We start from the raw sequence: 17,972 nt of genomic DNA on the forward strand, positions 1-17,972 counted from the left end.
CCAGAAGCAGGACATTATGTTTTTCTGGGATTTTTTGCACATCAAGTTGTTCCAAAAACGTTCCACCTTTTCTCTGTCCTTTCTATTGTCTTCATTTATGGGGGCATGTGCATTCCCAATGGTGTACAAGTCGTGAGCTGACTTGAAGGCAACTGTGTGTAGAGTCTTTCAGATTGTGATTCAGAGTTGATAATCGAGTCTAAAATATTTTTGTCTGTTATGAAGCAGTTCCAAGGGTATGGTGCGCTTTTCATATATATATATTTTTTTTTTTCCTACCTTTCCTTTGTATCTTCTGAAGCATCCAGAAACAAGATTGTTTTAATCCAAGAATCTAGTTTCTTGTAGGACCGTTATGAGAATTTCGTGCTTCTTGAGGGATGTCAGTAAGGTGTTTAAAGCTTCCATGTTTTAGAAGAGAATTTACATTGAAAGTAGCTATATAACTTGGTTTTCTATACTTAATCTTGCTTGAGGTTCCAAAATGCTCCGACTCATCTCTGTGTAATGCTGCAGACTCCCCAGAATCTGTCTGTCTGCTTGTGCACTTTGGTGTGGTGGATTTCCCATCTGGGGTAATTTGTTTCACATCACACCCTTTCATGATTAATAATATTAAAGGTGGTGTGGAAACTATTGTTAGAGCCACTGGTTTACAACTATGGTTGTTAGCCCTGGAGGTTTTTCTCAGCCACCCCTTACCTGGGGAATGAACAGATGCTGATCAAAGGCCACCCAGTCTGGTGACAGCCACCTTTGGATTTTTATTTCTGTGTTGGCCTGCGGGTGGTGTTTTATTTCCCACCTACCCTGAATATCTGTAGAGCCTTCTACTATCTGCCACCTGGGGATGCCTGTTTATGTTATTTTTTTGTTTACTATTGAACTCTGTGCCCAGCATATGACAACTTCGGCTTCACTTACTAGTTGTCTGTATATCTATATCTACATATACAACTACACTCCGAAAGCACCTTATGGTGTGTGGTGGAGGGTGCCACTGTCGCTTCTCCCCATCTTCTTTTCCAATCACAAATGGTTATTGGTTTTGGCTATTTATGAATGATACATTACATTTGTTTATGTCAATGGCCATCTGCCAATCGCTGCACATAGCATCGCTCTTCTGCAAGTCTTTATGTATTTCAATACAATTTTCTAGCATTGCGACTTCTCTGTATACAGCGGCATTGTTTGTGAAAAGTCTCATGGAACTTTTGACATTATCCACCAGATCATCTGTGTATCATCTTCTTCTATCTATCTGTCCACCCACCTTCTATCTGCACATAAATAAAATTATGTCCTTTGCTGTGGTTTTGGTCTATTGTTCAGGTTAATGTCAGAAACTAGTGTAGGGATTTCGATAAAGGTTTTCACTAATACATAGACTGATTCAGGAGGAAGGTTTGTGTGTAGAATTTATTCATATTCCATGCAAACTGGCTGAACCATGATGAATTAAACCCTCACACCACTGTGAAAATGATGCCATTGCCATCTAGTGGTGAGTAGCAGATTTCTTGGGATCATCCAAGCAGAGAGTGATTTCTATCAGTGTTACGTGATGAAGGATGCTTTGTACAAATGTTGTGTGGCAAAGGGTACTTCATGCCATTGTTGCATGAATATCACTAGTATCTATTTCAGTATTTAATTTGACCTTATTTGCTGTGAAATGCAATCTGCACATGATCAAATTTTTTATTACTACTTAGTCCATTTAATGTTTTAGATCAACTATTCTTTTATCAGAAAAGTCCAAGGGCTACAGTAATGTTACTTTTTTATGGCTTCAATGCTTTGAAATGAGGTTTAAAATTAAAATATTTGTGATGTTTCCAAACATTTAATTAACTTGAGCAACTCTTCTGTGTGTTGAAATTTGTGAGTAAATTCAATTGCATTTTATTAGTGTCCCGAATGTTGTGAAATAAATGACTGAAATAAGAAGCTATATTAAAAGTAAAAAAAAGTGTTACATGTCTGTTTCCCTATGTAATGAGACTAACCACTCATATGTTCACAATTTGTTTTCATGATCACTGTGCAACACATATCTAGTTAAGCGAATTCTAAGGGTATGTTTACGGTGCAGCCTCGCTGCTGGTGCTTGCATCTTGATGATTGCCTGGAGCCTTGTTGCATTTATGCCGCAGCCTCACGGCTGGCACATCATTACTCGATGGTTGTACGGGCATCTTGCTTCTCACCAGAAATCTTTACCATGCAACTGTTCAAGTCACTAGGTGAGTGGAGTACTTGCACTGTGTGATTCAAAACAATACTTTTGACTTCATCTGATGACAGTAATAGTGGTCTATCATGCTACAAATGTGATTATTGAATATGAGAAGGAAGAAGAGATATGGATCCACTCTTTGAATGATGACTATCCACACTGCGGAACTTTCACCTGATCTGCCAACAGCACTCATTCAGACAGTTATGAATGTCGAAACAAATTTTACAGTTGATTTTAAATCTTATTAGACTAGAATAGTTAAAGATATGAAGATTCAACCCAACATTATTAATATAATTTCTGTGGAGGAACAATCCATAGACCTAATCACTCTGAGGTAATATTTTGTCAGTTTTGAAGGAAATGTGAGTGAGTGAGTGAGTGATTAAGTAAGTAAGTAAGTGTATGGTAGGATACCAGTACTGTGATCATGCAGTCAGTCTTAGAATATTGTTCAAGTGTGTGAAATCCATATGAAATATGAATATATGGAATATTAAACACACAAATGTAAGGAAAACACCAACAGCCACATGTTTATTTGATCCAATAAACAGCTTTACTGAAATGTAGAAAAATCCGAGCTGGCAGATGCATGAAAGAGTCGCAAACTATTTTCTCATAAAACTATTTACAAAGTTTCCAGGACCAGTATCTCAAGGAATCTAGGAGTATACTACAGTCTCCTGCATATCACTTCTACAGTGATCACAAGGACAAGGTTAAGGTAATTAAAGCTCACACAGAGGCATTTTCCCATGCTCTGTTCACGAGTGGAACAGGAAGGAACTTTAATGTGTTTTACAGTGGGAAGTACTCTCTGCCATGCACTTCATGGTAGTTTGCAGAATATGAATGTATATAAAGATGCAGAAATAGACTATGACAGCATCCATTGCATGCAGTCACTGTAAAGAAACTCCTAACGAAACTGAGAGTATTGCATAATAGATGTAAAACAAAGCCTAGGGCTATAGACAGAGAGATGCCGAATGAAATGTATTTGGCAGTCATGAGAGCATTGTGTGTGAAGTCTTCAATGATTACTGTAGCAGAATATTGTTAAAGGACCTTAAACAAAATCCAAAAAAGATCATATGTAAAGCCTGTTAGTGGCACTAAAGTTAGCATATAGTCAGTCACGAGTTGAAATTTGGAGCAGAAATGCTTAATTCCGTTATCAAATGTCCCTTTATGAAGGAAAACCCAGGAGTATTGCCCCAATTTAAGTCCTGTACCAATAAAAAGATGAGTGGAATAGATGTTAGTGCCAGTGGCGTTGAGAAACAGCCAAAATCATTAAAATTGAACTAAACTCCAGGGCCCAATGAGATACCTGTCAGATTCTACACTGAATTTGCACCTTAGTCCCTCATTTAACTGTAATCTATCATAGATCCTTTGCACAAAAAACAGTGTTCAATAGATGGAAGAAAGCACAAGTCACACCTGTCTGCAAGAAGGGTAGCAGAAGTGATCCACAAAACTTCTGTCCAATATTCTTGAGATCCATTTGTTGTTGAATCTTAGAACATGTTCTAAGCTCAAAAGTAATTAGGTATTTCGAACAAAATGACCTCCTCCATGTCAACCAGCAAGGATTTCAAAGAGATGGATTGTGTGAAAACGAACTTCCACTTTTATCACATGAGATCAAGGCAGTCAGGTAGATGCAACATTTCTTGATTTCCAAAAACCATCTGACTCAGTACCACACCAATGCTTATTGTAAAAAGTATGATCATGTATGGTATCAAACACAATTTGTGACTAGGTTGAAGATTTCTTGGTAGGGGAGATGTAGCATGTTATCTTGGATGGAGAGTCTTCGACACATGTAGAAGTAACTGTGGGTGTACCCGGGGAAGTGTGTTGGGTCCCTTGTTGTTCATGTTGCATATTAATGACCTTGCGGACAATATTAACAGTAACCTCAGATTTTTCACAGATGACACAGTTATCTACAATGAAGTACAGTCTGAACAAAGCTGCACAAATATTTTGTCAGACCTTGATAAGATTCCAAAGTGGTGCGAAGACTGGCAACTTGCATTAAATGTTCAAAAATGTAAAACTGTGACTTAAAAAAAATGAAAAAATATAGTATCCTATGAAAATAATATATGTGAGCCAGAGTTGAAATCCGTAGTCATACAAATACCTTGGTGTACGCATAGTGGGAACATGAAATGGAACAATCACATATGCTCAGTCATGGGTAAAGCAGCTAGAAAACTTCCATTTATTGGTAGAATACTTGGGAAATGCAATCAGTCTGCAAAGGAGATTTCCCACAAATCACTTGTGCAACCCATCTTAGAATATTGCTCAAGTGTATGGGACCCTTACGAAGTAAGACTAACAGGGGATATTGAATGTATACAGAAAAGGGCACTTTCACAGGTTCGTTTGGCACTTGGGAGTGTGTCCACAGAGATGATGTTGAAACTGAACTGGCAGACTCTTCAAGGTAAATGGAAACTACCCTGAGAAAGTCTACTTACAAAGTTTCAAGAACTGGTTTTAAATGATGACTTAGGAATATAGTCCAGTCCCCTACATATTGCTCCTATAGGTATCATTAGCACAAGAGTAAATGAGCACAAACACAGGCATTTAAACAATCATTTTTCCTGCACTGTGTACGTGAATGAAACAGGAAGAAGCTCTAATAACTGGTACAGTGGGACATACCCTCTGCCATGCACTTCACGGTGGTTCACGGAGCACAGATGTAGTGGGAAACTGAGAGTGAGATGCTATGCAGCAAGAAGTAAAGGACAATAATGCTACACTGAGCCTGAAGTAGCCAAGGACAGCTCAAATTTCAGTATGGGTGGTGACAGTCACAGAACAAAACACAGACCAGTTTGATATCATCTCATGGCGAGAAACGTAATGAGCAGTGTGGCAAAAATGTCGGTGCAGGTTAAATGGGCTGGTAACATGCATGGGATTTGATTCATCGTTGCCAGGTCATGCCGGCGAGTAGCAAGGTAGCATTGTAAACACACCCTAAGGAACTTGGATGTCACTGGCATAGGGGAGAACTGGAACTGACAGTATAAAGTAAGAGGACTGAGTAACACTGTTAAGCAAACACTGAAGAATGTCAGTTGCATGTAACCTATTGAAATTAATGTTACAGTTTAAATATATGCAAATGTTCAGAATATACTGTATACGTACTTGGTATGAACTAGCAAAGGCCACAAGTACAAATAATAAAAAGGCCCATTGCTTTCAGTGTAAAACATAGATTTAATAACATAAAAACATTCTCTCAGGGTGTTTTGTTTGATGTCACAGGAGGAACTGTGTGAGCTATATCATGTCACTGTAATTAAATATACTAATTGTTTGAAAGACTAAATCCTTTCTGTCCATGAGAGAAAGAGACAATCCCAACTTAAATGTTGTCTGTTGTTTGTATTTAAAATTATATGTAGATTTTTTTTTTAAGCTGTCAACAATTATAGTTTATACAAAGCAATTCTCATCATGAGTTTTCTTTTGCAAATCAAAATATTGCATGCAACAAAAAAGCTGTGTGGAGAAAAGAATTTATTTTCATTTTTTCAAAGTATACAGTATTTCTTGATTTTTACCTGTCATGGTACAATAACAAATTTAGCCAGTATTATCTACTAAATAGAACTAAATTCAATAAGGGAAATATAGTTTTCCATTGTAACAGTGTGCAGTTATCCAGTGGCAATTTTTTGTGTGTTTGCGTACTTCATTTATAAATGGGGAAGAGATTAAAAAATACGGCAAACACCTTTACGCATTGCACATCTGTGGTAAAGGATCACATTTGAGCCCAAGATTAATTCGCAGAAACAGAAAAAATAAACTTATTTAACATATACTGCTCAACCCTGGTGCGGGACAGAGCCAAATTTTAAATCACAATAGCTTGTTTTTACGTAGGGTTCCAGAGTGAAATTTTCACTCTGCAGCAGAGTGTGCACTGATATGAAACTTCCTGGCAGATTAAACTGTGTGCTGGACCGAGACTCAAACTCTGGACCTATGCCTTTCGGAGGCAAGTGCTCTACTAACTGAGGTACCAAAGCATGACTGATGACCCATCCTTGCAGATTTATTTCTGCCAACACCTCTTCTTGAACACTCTAAATTTCACAGAACCTTTCCTGTGAAACATGCAGGATTAGTACTTCTGGAAGAAACGTATTGTAAAGATATGGCTTAACCAGAGGTGGGGGATTAAATTTTCACACTGCTGCAGAGTGTGCACTGGTATGAAGCTTACCTAATGTCACTCACAACACAGAAATATAAGTGGAATGAGGAGATAATTAAAGAATAACTTCTCTATCCAGTTGTAAACAGGCAGTATCTTCAGAAGCATTTATGTACCATTGCATTGAGGCTGACACATGAATTAGGGCGATCACTTTTAGTTTTCATACTATTCTGTAGCTTGCTCCGTGAACAGCAAATTAACAAATATTAAACTGATACTGCAGCTTGACATTCTCTCCCGCAAGCATTGGGAGAGGGAACAGTGCAGGGTAGGAAAAAGTGGGGGTATAGATTGTAACATACACAAATAATTTCATTGTTTTTATCTTTTGAAATTCTGCAATTTTTTTTAAAAAAAGTTAGGAGACTAAGTAATGCATAGTTGCAGAAGATACAAAAATAATAGCAGAAGAATTCAGTTTGAAGCTAGAAGGTTGAGAGGAAATGAAACTAATGGACTGATTCAAAAATTCTGGTTCATTTGCAAGATATATTCATCAAACAAATATGGGAAAAAGCAACACCAGTCCCTCTGAACTGCGGAGATGGGAACTGGCACTCCAACACATCCTTTCATCCCGCCATCCCCCTGGACTGAACCTACGTTAAACAACCTCACTCCCATTTACTCTTCAGTCTTCTCCTCTTTCCCTTTCCTCTTTAGCCATTCACGCATCTTTTCATCCTACATAGTTGTGTTTATCTTTATACTGTATACCTCTTTACTTCTGTATGCATCCACTTTGGTTTGAAGCTGGCACAGTACTTACAGTAGAATATCTTTGGCTTCCCTCTGACAACCATGCCTCCATCCTTGCTACCCTCCCTGTTTTCCTTTCCCTGTTGCTTCATGACCTGGGTTATGAGTAACTGAATCCACTTTCCCTTCTTCCCTTTCTTTCCCCTCTCTCCTCCCTGATGAAGGAACATTTGTTCCGAAAGCTAGGAACGTAAATTTGCGGTTCTGTTTTTTGTGTATCTGTCGGCTGTACTGAGCTGAGGTAAGTACTGGCCAGCCCCTCTATCTCTTTGTTAGTATTTGTTTCACATCTTTATATGAGATTTTCCATTAATCATTTAATGTATGTTGTCTAATTCAGAAGAAGGCCTTTTGGCCATAAGCTTACTTGTTTCCCAGTCTTTTTGCTGTATATGTCAGTGACTCAGCATGTCCACTGTATGGTGAGTAGCAATCTGTCCTCCTCATAATATTTTCAGTATTCCATCCTGGATTTACCATTGTTTGCTTAAGTGTAGCTTAGCATTATACTGCCACCAGTTTAACGACAAATGATTTAAGCACAGCATTTATTAAAATTCTCGAGACTTCGTTAATGTTATGAGTACATAAATGTAATGTGAAACATACGTGTGAATGTGTGTAATGTTATTACAGTCTTCCATTTCACCTCGTAACAACATAAAAATCTATAGTGCTGGTTTAAGGTCCAAGTGAAACAAGCAGCCGCTTGGTATGCCAAGTTGTGTGAGGGGCACCAGGGATGCCCCTAGTGCAGAATTTATATGGTGTACTGTAATTAGTAGCCAAAACAACCCATTTCCACACTCACTAGATTTATATTTATTTTTGAAGGTCTTACCAAGAGGCCAAGAACAGCAACTTGCGTGTATAAGGAGGGAGGGAGGCAGAGAGGGAGAAATGGTGGGAGCCACCAATTGATATGTTGCTTGTGTGCATAAAGGTTATCAAATACTCCCTGTTACATGTTTTTGGGTCTTAGCATTGTTTTGGTACTAATGTTAAACACTTTTGGTTAGCATTATTTTTATTTGTGTTTAATCCTCTAGAAATGTTTGCCTGTCTGTATTTTTATAACAATGAAAACAATAATTACTGACAAAATTGTGTAATTGGATAGATAAAAACTCTACTCACCAAGCAGTGGCAGAACACACACATAAAAGACTGTTGTAATTGCCAAGCTTTCGGAGCCAGTGGCTCCTTCTTCATACATAAGGGTTGAAGAGGAAGGAAGAAAGGTGAAGGAAAAGGGCTGAAGAGGTCTAGGAAAATGGGTAGATTTCAGATAAGTCACCCAGAACTGTGGGTCAGGGGACACTTGCAGCACGGGATGAGAAGGAAATACTGATTGTTGGGGATTGCGTCGGCCAAGATTTGAAAACCTCAGGTTTTGGGAAAGTCGCCCAGAACGTAAGGTTTTCAAATCTTGTCCGATGAAGTACCCAACAATCAGTCTTTCTTTCTCATCCTGCACGGTAAGTGTCCCCTGACCCGCGGTTCTGGGTGACTTTCCCAAAATCTACTCCTTTTCCCAGACCTCTCCAGTCCTTTTCATTCAGCCTTATACCTTCCCCTTCAACCCTTCTGTCTGAAGACTGCCTCTGAAAGCTTGCGAATTACAACAGTCTTTTATGTGTGAGTTCTTCTGCCGCATGGTAGTAGATTTTTTATCTATCCAATTATATATGTTGATATGAATAATATAGAAAGAAACATTCCACATGGGAAAAATATATTAAAAACAAAGATTCCATTGGTAAGTCATGGAATCTTTGGTTTCAATTATATATGTTTGTATTTTCAGGAAGAAGCACTGTCTACGTCCACTTGAAAGAGAAACAGGAAGTGAGTCACCACATCCTACATCAGGTAGCCCACAACACAACTGAAAAAGGAAAAGAATAATATCTAAGAAGGCAAGAAAAAAGCAAAGAATAAATGAAACCAGGCCTTATAGAAATTGTAAAGGGGAGATAGTTCCTGAACATGCTCTTGGAGAACTGAAACGTGACAAAAAACTTTCAGAGGTCAAGAATGATATTTTTAATGGCTCCTGGAATCTGCTTGACTTTGACATACAAAATTCATATTTATTTGATCTTATAAAATCATATGCTGTGAAAAGGAGGTATGATCAGCCCTCAGTACAATCTTATAAGCGAAAGTGCTATAATTTTAACATCAATATAGATGGGTAATTGTAGAGAGAGAGAGAGAGAGAGAGAGAGAGAGAGAGAGTGAGAGTGTGTGGGTGTGTGGGTGTGCACAGAAAGTCTTTTCTGGTTGTCAAAGCGGAAAATATAAAGACTGCCCAAACTGTATTCCTGGAATACAGAGTCCAGGATGTCTATGACCATGTCATAGCATACCTCCACACGAGATGCATTATAACAAATGCAAAGCCCAAATAAAGTGTATTTTAATAGTGACTTGAATATAACAGCATTATATCATGATTACTTTGTAAAGTACTGTGACGAAAGAAACATTCAATCTGTCAGTGAAGACAAGTACACGCAGATATTTTGGCAATTGTATAATAATGGATTTCAACTACCAAAGTCATACTTTCAAGAGTTATGACAAACTGCATGTTATACTCACCAACCTGATGAACCCTGAAGATGAAAAGAAAGAAGTCCTTAAAGAAAAACAGCGGTACCTGGGGAGACCTGAAGGTTTTAGGGAGAAATTTCAAGAATTGAATGCCAAAGCAAAAGATAAGCCAGGAAACATACTCACAATTTCTATTGATCTCCAGCAGATGCTATCCCGCCATAACTTCCATCTGGTCCTGCTTTTTATTTGTGCAAAATTTGGGCATGTAATGTGAGAATTCATGACTGCACCACAGATGTCAACATTACATTTATGTGGGACAACAGTGTTGGTGCTAGAGGCAGCAATGAGGTAGACAGCTATTTACTGAAATAGGTCCATAATATGAAGATACAGTATGCAGGTGGTAACTGTTATGTCCAAAATAAAAATTACAACATGGTTCCCTTGTAAACTAATTTATCTTAACATATGTCTTTGCAGAAACTGAACATTACTTTCTATTACCTGGTCACTATTTTCTTTCATCTGATCGAGATGCCAAAAAAGTTGAGAAATATCCAAGGAAACAGTCATACTTTTCCACAACTGGGCAGTGAAGAAAACTCATTTCAAAATGTGGGTGTTAAAACACTTTATAATTACACAGTTAACCAGTGAGGACGACGGTTCAATCCCGCGTCCGGCCATCCTGATTTAGGTTTTCCGTGATTTCCCTAAATCGCTCCAGGCAAATGCTGGGATGGTTCCTTTCAAAGGGCACGGCCGACTTCCTTCCCTAATCCGATGAGACCGATGACCTCGCTGTCTGGTCTCTTCCCCCAAAACAACCCAACCCCAACCCTCAAAAATAATATTGGTCTTAATTGGATCACAAAAGCCCAACAGTAATGAAGATCAGATACCAAGTAAATGCAAACTTTTTAAATCAAACTATAGCAAATCCAGGATGAAATGTAACAATATTATGAAAAGGATAGTTGCTACTTACCATATAGCGGAGATGCTGAGTCACAGGTAGGCAGGCACCACAAAAAGACTGTCACAAAGTGAGCTTTTGGCCAGCAAGGCCTTCGTTGAAAGTAGACAAAACACTCACACACACATGACCAAAGTCTGGCCTTAGCAGCCACAAACTTTCGCCATGTATGTGTGAGTGGCGTGTGTTTTTGACAAAGGGCTTGTTGGCCAAAAGATCACTTTCTGACAATCTTTATGTTGAGCCTATCTGTGACCCGTTATCTCCACTAAATGGTGAGTAGCAACTGTCTTTTTCAAAATATTGTTGCAAAATTTTTAAATGTTTCATAACAAAAAAGGGGGATGTAGACAATTTTCAACATCTTAAAGCAGGCCAGGAATTACAGTGGTGCACGGCATATGAATTTAAAAAAAAATTGAATGATATAAGCCAGTTACTTGCATGTGCACCACCTACACATCATGACTATTTTGAAAGCCCTCACGTGAATAATGAAGAAACTGGAGATCCAGAGCCACTTTATTAATGTTGTGACTACAGTTAACTAAAATATGTTGTTTCTTTGTGAGTGTGTTATACATACTGCATTGTAATTTATGTATGTTTGAAGATTTAGTTGCCTAGTATTCAATTTTTTAATGCAAAAGAAAACAAAACATTTTATGTAGTGACTAAATTGTGGATGAAAACTGATGTTGTCACACTGTGAATGTTTCATCATTATTGCAGTAACTGTTTAATCTTTCTTGTGTTTAGAAACTTTCGTATATTATTCTCCGATGTATTATAATAAAGAAGTTTTGCAAGTACTTTTTGATGATGAGCATTCAACCACAAAAGTAGGGACAATGTTACAAATAAGAAGTTTTCTGGGACTGACCAAAAATTTTTTATACATAGATCATATTGTGTAGCTAAACAAATACTGTAACCATCTGTAGAAAAAGTTACAGTTAAATCCATTGTGACATACAATTTGTAGATTTAACCAAACATATAACATGCAATAGCTCAAAACTATGCTCTTGTGGGTTAGCACTTTCTTCCACCGACCCCTTCAAATCATAAGTTATGCAGGAATCAGAATGTCTTAAATGAAATTTTTGCTTCTCTCTGAATCCTGACATTTCATAGTACAAAATTACAAAACTATGAACCTGATACAGCATTTGAACAAATGATTAAAATCCACTTGCTATGTAATCTTCATCTTCTTATTCTTGACTGTGTTTGATATTTTGTCCTCTTGCTTACTTTTCCCACCTGAAAAGGTAAAGAAATTGGAGAATTAAGTGTTATAGCATGCTCTGTTTTATTTCATGAAGATAAAGAGATGAAAAAATTAAAAAAATATTCAAAATGAAAGCCAGGAGAAAACACTTTCTACTGCCAACCAATAAAATTTCAACACCAGGTAGAACAACAGCAAACAACAAATTTTACTTATTGCCTGTGTACAGTATGGTAAGAAGAATGCATTTTAAAATTTTTATGTGATTTAGGGGTGTCCACCTTTGTAGCTCAGTGGTTAGCATGTCTGGTTGCTATGCAGAGGAACCAGGTCCAATTCCTGGTGTTGCCAGGTATTCTACCTCAGTGGGAGAAGTGTTATGGGGTGCACTCAGCCCTGTGAAGCCAATTGCCGACAACGGGTGGGGTAGGCGGACATGAGGCCACTCCATACCACATCCAATGATGCTGTTGGCAGCAGATGACGCAGAGGTCATCAGTCGGTCAGTCCTGACCGTCAGACATCATTGCCAGAATGCGGAACTTTGCTTTTGCTTTGCCTGATTTTGAGGTACACAATGTGCAAAATTTATTTACAGAGCAGTAACAACGGCTCTGCCCCAGCTGGACATCAAATATAAATGAGCTTGGATGACAGATACACGTATCTCATTCCATGCTGTTACAACTGTATGCCACACTGTATCAGTCACTGTGCTTGGCAAGTGAGTGCCATCCTAGTCTCTCGGAAACTCATGAGCAGGCGACTTCAGTGGCTGAGAGATTTGGAGAACCTGCTGGTCAGAGCAGCAATTAAACACCCTCAGTCTCGAGGTAGGTTACGACACCATGTGCAACTTCACTGAAACCTCGAAGGTAAGGCAGCGTTACCATAAAGTATGTAATGTTTGGTGCCCAAATTACAGTGTAGGCAAATCAGAGGTGATCATGTTGGCACAATAGCACAACATATCATCATGTCACATGCTGGACCCTCAACATGAAAATGACAAATGCACTCCGGCAATGTTCATTCTACTCAGATACATCCATCATGATGATGTGTGCACAACTAGTACTTGTTTCAAAAGATGATTCAGTGCTGTTCATTTGTCAAGGGTTGTTGGGCATATTATTGTTGGCACTTCTCTCTCTGCTGTAGTGTGAAGGGAAGCCATAACAATAACCACCAAGTCAACAGTCTGTGGTGCTCCAGATGTCATCACCCTATCTGTGTGGCTACTTCCCGCAAACAAACCCATTTCATGATTCCAGGCATGTGATGTGACTGTATGATCCTACACAGCCAAGCAAATAATGTGTGTGTCCTTCTGGTTAGTAGTCACATGGGCTGTTGAGATCCTCCATGGTGTGGATTATGGCACTCCTGAACCAACTGATTCCATATTTGTATGGCAGTCATGGGATCCCAACCAACACAAACAACAATTATCATATAACTATAGGCCGTAATCTCAGCAGGAATCCTGCTGCTGTCGAATTCCGAGATGTACTGGTAGATGCTTATTATTCTTAAACAAGGCACAAAAAATCGTCTCACAAACAACCAACATTCAGATGGGATACAGAATATAAGTTGTGCTGTTGCATCAAAATGCTAATGATATGCATACCCAAGCACGCCAGTTCAACATCTGTTGCGTACCGCAATCATGATGTTGCAGTTTTAATGGTCAGAGGTGAGCCATCAAACTCCATTTAATTCTTGTTGCTTGCAAAATATTTACAGTGGCAAATTGTTATTAATTAGTGTTTTTTTTTAACTTTATATATAAATGAAGAATTGGCTTCTGGCTGTTATTTTATGAGCCCACTGAGAATTTTTATCAGAGAGAAAGTAGATTATCAACATCTTTATTTCACAAAAAAATCCAAAGTGTGAGATGCGTCACCTATATGTGTGGCCTGCTGGAGTGATGTACCCTGAGACCATGAAGGCCAGTTGTTTGAAATTCCCTTGATTCCTATTCAACTGAAAAAGGTCAGAGACTGAATGAAATGGAATAAAATCTCCATTTCTGGAAAAAAACTAATCTGTGACCAGCAACTAGCATGTAACTTGGCTACTAGTTTGATCTTGGCATATCCATCAAACTTACTAGATACAGTGTGCACGGTAATATAAAGTCCTTGGTGGAATATAAATAATAGAAGGACTAAAGGCAACAATTTACTGTTTAGATGAGGCATTAAGTGGCCAACAGTCACATACAACAAACAGGAAATATTACTAAGCTTTCAGATTATCTCCTTCTTCAGAGCTAACAATACATATTACACATACAACCGCGCAGTTACATTGTGCAGGCTGAGTATATTTTATCAGCACCACAGATCATTTGAGCTGAGGGGTTGCATTAGGAGGAGTGAGCATCAGGTGAAAAGAGGCTGGGAAGGGAAAGATGGGTGGGCGACAGCTGTGCAGGAAAATTAGAAAGCGCACTGGATAGGAAAATGGCACCAATGAGCTCACTTTGGTAAAAGTAGGGGAACTAGTGAGTGGCTCACAATGATGTGGAAGAGAGAACTGTCCACCAAGATGAATGGCCACTGCTAAACTATGGCCAAGTGCAGAATTGGCCAGCCACTCACTGTTGAACACAACACAAGCTGAACTGCTGTGATTGTTTCATAACCTGTGTCATCTGGATTAGCCCCCCCCCCCCCCACACACACACACACCTACAGTTGCTTATCTGAACTATACAGATGGATATTGTACTTACAACATATTGTTTGACCCCACGATATTCCTGATCTCAACTTCCACAAGCCCCTGCCTCTGCCCCCATCTCCATGCCCGCCACTTCACTCATTATGCACTCTCAATTCCCCCCCCCCCCCATCCTCCAAATTTACTCCTCCATGCCATTAAGCAATGCATGCATTACCCCCTGCCTGTAGTCAAAATGAGCTAACCAATACCACACTCCTATTCCATGCACTTATTGCCTGTTCCTCTCAGTCATCAGATAACATTCTCTGAATTCCTCTCTATCCTTTCCTTCCTCTGTTCGCACACTATCTGATAAATCCATCATCCCAATTGAGTTACACAATGTAGTCATCTGGATACTCAATGCCTCACAGTATATGGTGAGTTATTACTTTATTCCTTCCATCATATATTGGTATGTGTGATTCTTATGCCTTTCTATAAAGGAAATAACTATGTTAAGGAATTAGGCTCCCAGAATGCATCTTTGATATGTCTCACAGGACTGTCATCACTAGCATCAATGGTGCACCATTGGCATATGCCAACTATCCTGGATATGGAGAGCAGCACACTATTATGCAGGGGTGGCATCAATGCAATTTAGTGTGTGTATTTGTCACTGTGAACACATCATTCTTACATCATTGCTTTATTGGGTCAGAAAAATCAACAGATGTGTCTTGGACATAGCCCCATCATCAGAACATCGGTCACATGGAAAATAATTGTCATGGAAGTACAAGCACAATGAGTACATGACAGAAATATTTAAGAACATTCATAATTAATTAAGTTTACGCGCCATACAAGTGGCCTAATAGGGTGATGTTACAAGTGGTATGTCCACTGTATAAAGTCTTAAAAAATGGCAGGTTTGGTGGAGCATCATGTACGTGGTAAGTTACTATGAAGTGACTAGATTACCAAATTGTTTATAACAACACAGACAAATGCTTCAGAAACACTAAATATGTGCATGAAACACCATTGGATAGGTCTTGGAAGACAGCTGCAAAACAACCATATCTATTTTAATGCTGAACACACGGTGGTGACGAAAGTCAAGGGTACCTTCTAAAATTGTGTCGGGCCTCCTTTTGCCCAGCATAGTGCAACAACTCTATATAGCATGGATTCAACAAGTCTGCCTCTATAATTGTCCATAATTGTGAAAATGTTGCTGGTGCAGGATTTTGTGCACGAGCTGACTTCTTGATTATGTCCCATAAGTGTTTGATCGGATTCTTATCGGGCAATATGGGTGGCCAAACAATTTGCTTGCATGTTTTTCAAGCCAATGATGAACAATTCTGGCATGGTGACATGGCGCATTGTCACTCATAAAAATTCCATCATTTTTTCGGAACAAAGTCCATGAATGGCTATAAATGGTCTCCAAGTAACCAAACTAATGATTTCCTGTCAATGATCGGTTCAGTTGGACCAGAGAACCCTATCCATTTCAAGTAAATACATCCCATACGACTACGGAGCCACCACCAACTTGCACAGTGCCTTGTTGACAGCATGAGCCCATGGTTTCATGGGGTCTGAATCAGACACGAATCCTACCATCAGATCTTACCAACTGAAATTGGGGCTCACCTGACGAGGCCACAGTTTTCCAGTCATGTAGAGTCCAACCGAAACGGTCATCAGCCAGGAGAGGTATTGCAGGTCATAATGTGCTGCTAACAAACACACTCTTGCTGGTTGTCTGCTGCCATAGCCCATTAATGCCAAATTTTGCCACACTGTCCTAATAGATATGTTCGTCATATGTCCCACATTGATTTCTGCAGTTATTTAATGCAGTGTTGCTTGTCTGTTAGCTCTGACAACTCTATGCAAATACCATTGCTTTCAGTTGTGAAGTGAAGACTTGCGGTCACTGCGTTGCCATGGTGAGAGGTAATGCCTGAAATTTGGTATTTTCCTCACACTCTTGACACAGTGGATTGCGGAATATTGAATTCCCAATGTCCCATGCATTAGCTCCAACTACCATTCCAAGTTCAAAGTCTGTTAATTCTTGTCATGTGGCCATAATCAAGTCGGAAATCTTTTCACATGAATCACCTGAGTAGAAATGACAGTTCTGCCAGTGCACTGCCCTTTTCTACCTTGTGTACACAGTAGCACCGCCAACTGTATATGTGCGTATCACAACCCCATGACTTTTGTCACCTCACTGTAATTGTTATAAGTAATTTATTCAAAAGTTGTTAATATAGTGCTGTAACAAAGAGTTCTTCACAGATACAGGATACCATTAGCATGAATGATTTGTTCTATTACTCAAGTTTGTTTATGCATGTTGAATATGAATTTTTATAATATAGCATTTGTAAGATTGATATTTGAGTAGAAGAGTATGGCAGGTGCAAGCTGAATAAAGTTTTGTGTTTGACTAGCTCTTGTCATTCCGCTTCGCAGTGTATAAATATATATCACAGCTGATTATTCTGCTATGTTTAATGTGTAACAAAAGTAATAACTGTCTGCAAATTGTCTAAAGAAGGTAGGCTATATATAAGTAGTGTTCAGATGAAAAGGTATTTGAAATTTGCATATGCTTCTTTGGGATAATGTAGTGAGGCATCTAGGGACATGGATATAGTCTCATCACCTCCCTCAAAAAGATACAAAAAAATTGCCCTCAGCAGGCAAAAGTGATGCTCACCATCATTTTTGATGCCCGAGGTACGATACTCATCGAATTCCTCGAGCACAGGGAAAAACCATTAACAATGACATGTACACTTAGTAGCCTATGCAAGTCCATCAAGAGCAAACGGTCTGGGCTGCTCACAGAGGTAGTGACTCTGCTCCACAATAATGCATGTCCACATGTCTCCAACATCCCACAAAGGGTAATGGCCAAGTTCAAGTGGGAGCAGCTTGAGCATCTGCTCTATAGCCCGAACATGTTACTCTGTAAATACCATGTGTTTGGTCTACTAAAAAGACATCTCAAAGCTAAGTGCTTCATCTCAGATGACGAACTGAAGGCCACAGTGGAGGACTGGCTCCTGTCACAGCCACAGGGAATCTTTAGGCTCGAGAAACAGTGGGATAGTTGTGCTTAGGCTTATTTCTGAGTAAAGACTTCAATTATATCCACAGTGTTGTTTCATACCTTTTCTTTTGAACATCCCTCATGTGTCTGAAATATGTAAAGATT

The 17,972-nt window shown here is 39.0% G+C and overlaps 1 protein-coding gene across 1 annotated transcript in view; it reads right to left on the reverse strand.

Annotated features, from left to right (window-relative positions):
* Positions 1–11,683: 11,683 nt before the first annotated feature.
* Positions 11,684–17,972, reverse strand: part of LOC126236170 (cryptochrome-1) — a 69,471-nt gene continuing 63,182 nt past the window's right edge. Inside the window, exon 10 of the mRNA XM_049945266.1 lies at positions 11,684–12,081. Within this exon, the coding sequence (XP_049801223.1) occupies positions 12,014–12,081 (68 nt within the window). The 3' untranslated portion in view covers positions 11,684–12,013. The remainder of the gene's footprint in view (positions 12,082–17,972) is intronic.

The sequence above is a fragment of the Schistocerca nitens genome, chromosome 2, assembly GCF_023898315.1.
Source record: "Schistocerca nitens isolate TAMUIC-IGC-003100 chromosome 2, iqSchNite1.1, whole genome shotgun sequence".
In the NCBI taxonomy this organism is placed as follows: Eukaryota; Metazoa; Arthropoda; class Insecta; order Orthoptera; family Acrididae; genus Schistocerca; species Schistocerca nitens.